At 41.5% G+C, this 6,389-nt stretch overlaps 1 protein-coding gene across 8 annotated transcripts in view; it reads right to left on the reverse strand.

Annotated features, from left to right (window-relative positions):
- Nucleotides 1-682: 682 nt before the first annotated feature.
- Nucleotides 683-6,389, reverse strand: part of LOC138000719 (allene oxide synthase-lipoxygenase protein-like) — a 33,031-nt gene continuing 27,324 nt past the window's right edge. For all 8 annotated transcript variants that reach the window (XM_068847337.1, XM_068847336.1, XM_068847342.1 and 5 more), the window contains 5 exons: nt 5,964-6,389; nt 5,077-5,331; nt 4,407-4,693; nt 3,458-3,896; nt 683-1,690 (listed from right to left, as the gene is read on the reverse strand). The exon at nt 5,964-6,389 is cut by the window's right edge and continues 65 nt beyond it. In XM_068847337.1, coding sequence (XP_068703438.1) covers nt 1,511-1,690; nt 3,458-3,896; nt 4,407-4,693; nt 5,077-5,331; nt 5,964-6,389 — 1,587 coding nt within the window. In that variant the 3' untranslated portion in view covers nt 683-1,510. The remainder of the gene's footprint in view (nt 1,691-3,457; nt 3,897-4,406; nt 4,694-5,076; nt 5,332-5,963) is intronic.

Consider the following 6,389-nt stretch of genomic DNA (forward strand, 5'->3'; position numbering starts at 1 on the left):
TGTCTATAAAGGACTTTCTCCCGCCTTGGTTCCAGGCCCATTTTCTGGGCGGGGTAAGACAGAGCCCTGGCACAGGGATTCGAGCAAGATAATCAAATAAATGATGAATTTAGGGCCAACTCTTTCTTCCCTTTTTAATGTGGCAATATATTTGAAAACGTTTGGAGAGAGTACAGTTATTGCACGAAATTATCAAACCAGTGTTTTGTTTCCATCGGTGACTCAAGCGCTTTGGGCATTGACTGGACCCTTCCTTGCCTGGTTGGTCTCGTTAATTGTGAATCATGCTCAAATAGCCCAACTATAAACCAAATGTCAGTAAAAAAAGATCTAAGAATATCTAGCATGCAGCTGTGGAAAAAAAACCCAAAAAGAAAGAAAGACCGGCAAACCGATTTATAATAATACAATGACAGAGAGAGAACACATCTCGTTAGTGTTCTAGACCCACGGCAGAATACCTCGTTGTTCCCAAATTCCCTTCCACATTTATGGAAGAACCATCGTACTCTCTGTGTAAAATACTTTCTCGCGAAACTCCACCATTTTGCAGGCTGGAGAGTAGTGTGACGCTGGCTGACTGCTAGAGCTAAGTATCACGTGACAAACTATTTGCGACTTCGAAATAATTTTGTATTTCACTGCGATTCTTGGATTGCAAACTTTTTTCTAATTTGAGAAAAAGTTATTTGTGGATCCAATAATTTTAATACGATTTGGTATGGTGTTTTTACTCCCTCCCGGGAAATTTTATTTGAGCGAATTACAAAAAAGTTTTTTAAAAGCGGAATTTAATATTTTCATCATAGCAGTACAATCACAGGAAGCGGAATTTAGTTTTACACGTTAAAGGTTTCCGCTCAACCTTCGCTGATGGAAGACGAAGATTACGAGCATTCACCAAGAGAAGAAGAGTCCAATAGCTCAAAGAAACGATGCCATATAATAAGCAACTACTGACCTCACTTGCTCGGGACCGTACTGAGAAATACTGGCCCTTGCCATACTGACACGACCTCGGGCCTATATTTCCCAGTACGGCCCTCGGTCTCGGTTAGTAGGTTAATATCAATTACACGGTAATAAACTATGCAAGAATTATTCAGGGTTTACGATGGAGGTGAGCCGAGTGACTTTGCACAATCCAATGATAAAATCTTAGTGTTACTCGTACAATGTTAAACAGTTCAATTGCCTCCTCATAGGGCAGTCCTGCATGGGAAAATAATAGACAAGACAGCTTTTCTAAGTGCACCTGATAAAACATAAAAAAAGAAAACTGACGCATACGTTGAAACTGACCGTATACAAGCAATGAAAAACGTTGCCATGTCCTCACGGACCCCTTCTCTTTTTGAGCTGGACTACAAAATAGAAACGTTGGGACACGCGTTGGGACACTGCGTTCACATGATTTTCCCACGTGAGATTGCATTAAGTACGGCTTAATCTTACTCATTTAAGTGTTTAATTTTATACTCGAGTCTTCCTCAATCCCAAATAAAGAGCATTAGATGGCAATACTGTCAGGAATTCGCTCAGGCAGCAGGTTGATGTAAGGCATTTCAAGTGCTTTATTGCGAGTCTTGATGGAATTGGAAATTGCTTGAAGAGAGGCTTGGAAACGACTAATAGCCTCTTCTGCGTCATCACCAGTCAACAAAGTTTGTGTTATGTCTCCAAGGAAACGCTAAGGAAAGGGAAATAAAAATATATTAGGAACAAGTTTGAAGAGAATTCTAGTTTGATTTGAGTGAAACTGAGTTGTGAATTGTGTCAGTTAGACTTAAATAAATGATACATCACTGAACACACACATTTTCCGTTGCTATCAAAAATTATGAATGTAAAGTTTCTTGATGAAGGAGTATAGATATATGGAACAGTGAAGATGTCAGTAAAGTCACCAACAGTTACTGTTATTGATGCGCCCACCAGAGTTTTATCTGCTACCTGAAACGAAAACTACTTTCAGAAGAAAATGTAGTGCTGCGACGGAAGGGAAGTGAACTAAGACATTGGTTTATCAACTAAGTTGATATGACAAAAAAACCACCGTAAGGAACTTCGAAAGCTGACATTAGAGCGTTAGCCCTTCCTCAGAGCCAATTAGCACCTTAATTATGGGTAGGTAAAGTCTCTGTTACGAGCCTAGGAAGGCCCATCTGGCCGGCGCTTATCTCCGGTTTCCGTAGCATGAAGCAACTAGAAGTATTTATACTCCCCCCTGGATGGGATGCTAATCCATCGCAGGGTTACCCCCAGCATTACGCCGGTGCCCATTGATACACCTGGGTGGAGAGAGGCACCGTGAGAGTAAAGTGTCTTGCCCAAGAACACAACACAATGTCCTCGGCCAGGCCCCGAACCCGGACCACTCGATCCGGCCGGAGTCGAGCGCACTAACCACGAGCCTCGCCTCCCACAATTATGGGTATAGGGGTTTTTATATTGAAGGATGGAACCACGCTATTGGTTGGGATATAGCGACGTGGATAAAAAGGATAAATTATTTGAAAGAAAAGCGTTCTTTAATTCCGCAACGAATGAAGAAGCCGATTTGAAAAAAAAGAATCTTTGTTGATCCTATTTTCGGCCTTTCGAGTTGCAGGAAAAAAATGAGGGCTAGGCTTTGTTGTGATATAGAAACCTAGAAACCTAGCACTTTACATTACACTCTAATCAGTTAAGTCTGTTCTAATATGAGTGCTACACGGAAAACGTTTGCAAAAAAGTAATCCTTCCTTGTACTTGTACATGTTCATTGCCGTGACTTTAACATCTTCAGTTCCCACGGCCTGCTCCCCTCTGACCTTGTAGCTCAGACGGTAGAGCAGCGGTGATCTAACCCGAAGGTCGTGGGTTCAATTTCCGTCCTGGTCAGAGTTTTCTCTGTCCTTGTGTGGGCCCATTTCCATTAGTAAGGCTAACGCTCACATGGTTCATATCGGGGTAGAAACCTAGCACTTTGCATTGCACTCTAATAAGTGAAGTTTGTTGTCATATAGCTGTGTTTAGGTAAGAGTATGTAAACACAGCTGTGACACCACACGAATTTTGATTGGTTGTGTTGTCAGATGCGCGTTTTGATTGTTTGGTAGGAAATACGAGCGTGTATCAAGAAAATCTGTTTCAATCAAAAATAAAAAAAATCTAGCATTTTGCTTCATTTGTCAAATTAGTTTTGAGAAATGTTTCATAAAAGCAATAGAGGATTTTTTTTCGTGTTTACATAACACATAAAATTCTCCACAGTTATGAAAACCCTCGACTGCGTCTCGGTTTTGTACAACTGTCTCGAATTCTCCCGCAACTCCCCTTAGTGTTCATATGAGGCTATGTAAACACGGAAATAGTCATCTATTGTTTAAGTCATCCTATTAACAAAAGAGAATGGAAAGAAAGGAATAATAAAGAAAACTATTTGCACGTAGGTCCTCCTTGATATAACACTCACCTCATCCACAGCAAATTGCGACAACACGTACATCAAAGCAATCTGTCTCGAGGCCTGTGACTTGTTAGGCAGCATCTCCATGATTGTATTTAAAGTCGTTTCGTTCTTCTTGGTTGGTGGCGGCAAGCGCATAATTGAGGGAGTGAAGGGAACAAAACTGTGGGCGTCCATCAGTCCAAAGTTTAAGGCAGCATGCTGACAAGAGCATGTGAACATTACACACGTAAGCACGTGAACAAGCTGGTCAAGGGTTGAAAGATCTTGTGGGAAGCCATGACCACTCTTACTCTCTCTTGCAGGAAAGCCATTTTTATGAATGTCACGGATCCACGCCTGCAGTTCGTTATCCTTGGCAATATCATCATCTGACTTGTATGTAATAGAGAGTACTTCTTGGATGAATGTTTCAATGGCGCTCCAGAGAGAAAGGGCGTCGTCCCTATAAGTAACATTCCAGATTAGTTAATAGATATACATTTGCTGTGAATGAACAACCTGGATTGGGAGGCAGGAAAAGCCAAAGCCAACAGTCCCGGACTATAAACCAAAATAAAACAGTCATTCTCGTACATAATCCTTATTTTAAAGCAGGTGTGCAGTACACCAAATGCTCTTTCATTCCGGTCGCCTTGCTTACGTCTTTATGTCTCACTGGTCATTGGCTTAGACAATGAAATATGATTCAGCGTGAATTTGTTTGTGGTGGTGCTGGTGTAATATACTCTTGCTACCCACAAGCAACGGGGCGACGGGACCACTGGACAATAAATCAAAATCTCAGGGAATCAGAGACCCTGGTGCCATAGACCTCATAGCTTCGTTTTCTATCTGGGATTCCATTTTCTTTTCGTCATCCCTTCCGACCCCCTTTGCTAAATTTCTAACAGATCATATTTGCCATGTGAATGCTCCCCCATACCATGTGAGAAGCCGCTTATAAATTAATTACCTGTAGTAATACTTGGGTAACTTTGCAGCATCATGAACGCCTTTCTCTTTCAAAACGTTCGGCAGCGAAAGCATATTAAAGTCGAATTTCTCGTAGGACTTCTTCAGAAGAGCTTGGGAAGCGTCCGACTTAAGAAATTCCCGTCTGATGATAACATTAGTAGCCATCACAGAGCGGAGATGGGGAAAGAGAACTTTAAAAACCGGATGGATAGACGGCAGCTGACGCCACGCGGACACCGCAAATGCTTCCATCACCAGGTGAGTTTTGAGAATATAATTGCTGATCTTCAACACGAAAGACGAAGAAAAATGATAATTTTAAGATTTGTGGATGAGAAGATAGACAGTAATGTATACAATACTGAAACAATACTTATTCAAAGTTGACATTCAGTTGACATGTTTAACATACTCTGCCGTGGTATGAATGATGCCAACAAAGCCGAAAGGAAATGTAATTCATGCAATAAACCTTTCGGCAGATCGATACGGCGGCCATTTTGATTTCTATTGTTTCGACAGACATTATGGGATACTCAGAAGGCAAATTAATATCAAAATGGCCGCCGTATCGGCAAAAAGGTCTAATGGAGAAAGTGGTAACAGCAATATAGTCATAAGATGAAAAATTCGCTTTCCGAAACTACGGTAACTATTTTCCCAAATACCTGATGTATGTAATAGTCTGCGTTACGAAGCCACATCTTCGCCTGCAGCCAATCATATTCCGAGTCGCTTGGGGTCCATATCGGGTTGGTTTCGCCTGGTTGTTGCGACAGCTGAATTGCAACAGGCACTAAATCCCCAGAGCTCTTGACGTAAAAAAGTGCAAGCGGTTCTGCCGTATATCCGGACCCCTCTTCACCACCGCTGAATGTAATACCATCGAGCTCCTTGTAGTTTACAAGATAAAAGTGGCCTTCCTGTTGTAGTGAAGAGTTGAGATTCTCTGATTACAAAGTAAAACTATAGAGGAACCTTAAAACGTTGGATAAAATCCAGTGAAATAGTTTGGTTGACAAAGCATGCAAATACACCAACGAAGGCTCGCGTTTGAAGTCAATTATGCGCAGGTTTCTCCAAGAGCAGTGCAGTTTCACGCGTTATGTGACGCGAGTAAACGTCTTAATTAAAAGGTATGCGGATAGATTGATACGTTTACATTATTTTCTTATGTTAGAGCTTTTACTTTTCTTTCCGATGGAATTCCGAAATCAAGTATCTATTGAAATATGCAGGCAAGAAAGGAAACAAACTACTATGAGAATGAAGTAAACTGGGTTGGTCGGAAGTAACTTAAATGGAAGATAAAAGTGGGCAATGCATGGAATATATCATTATGAATAAATATCGCATTTTTATAGACGTAAATGCATATTACGAAAAACTGAAAATCGTAGAAAGCCAAAAGTACGAAATATGGAAGACTGAGGACTGAAAGGAAGGCCTTTAAGTTAAGTTTAGAATTGATATAGAGGAGCTTTTCCCCAGGCTGCAAATTTCGTTCGCCTTGCTATAATTGTGTTCTCGTGAGATGTCGAGAACCATTCCATACCTTCAGTTCCTGTTCAAGAGTAAGTCCACGATCCAAGGCCATCTTAACCATCTCCTCAGTAACGGGAAAATTGTCTGGCAATTTTTCACATCGCTCCACAACATTTGGATTGCAACCATTCAAGAACATCCAGCCGAAGACTCTATCGGTCATCCATCGGTCAGCTTCGACAATTTTCGGCACTCCACCATAAGGAATTTTGAGGATCTTTCGAAAATCATCGAGATTATCCCAGCTCTCGAAAAGGGTTGAAAGGTGAGCCAGACCAAGGTTCTTGGCGACTTTCTTTTTGCTCTCGCCGATCGACTCCCTAGTCTCATCGGAGAACTGAGAATCTCTCGGGATATCGTTGTATGTGGCAGCCTGCAGATGCCCAGGAAGATCCTCAAATCCTTCCGACTTGTCCCACTGGTAATTACCCTGACG

The sequence above is a fragment of the Montipora foliosa genome, chromosome 4, assembly GCF_036669935.1.
Source record: "Montipora foliosa isolate CH-2021 chromosome 4, ASM3666993v2, whole genome shotgun sequence".
NCBI classification, from domain to species: domain Eukaryota; kingdom Metazoa; phylum Cnidaria; class Anthozoa; order Scleractinia; family Acroporidae; genus Montipora; species Montipora foliosa.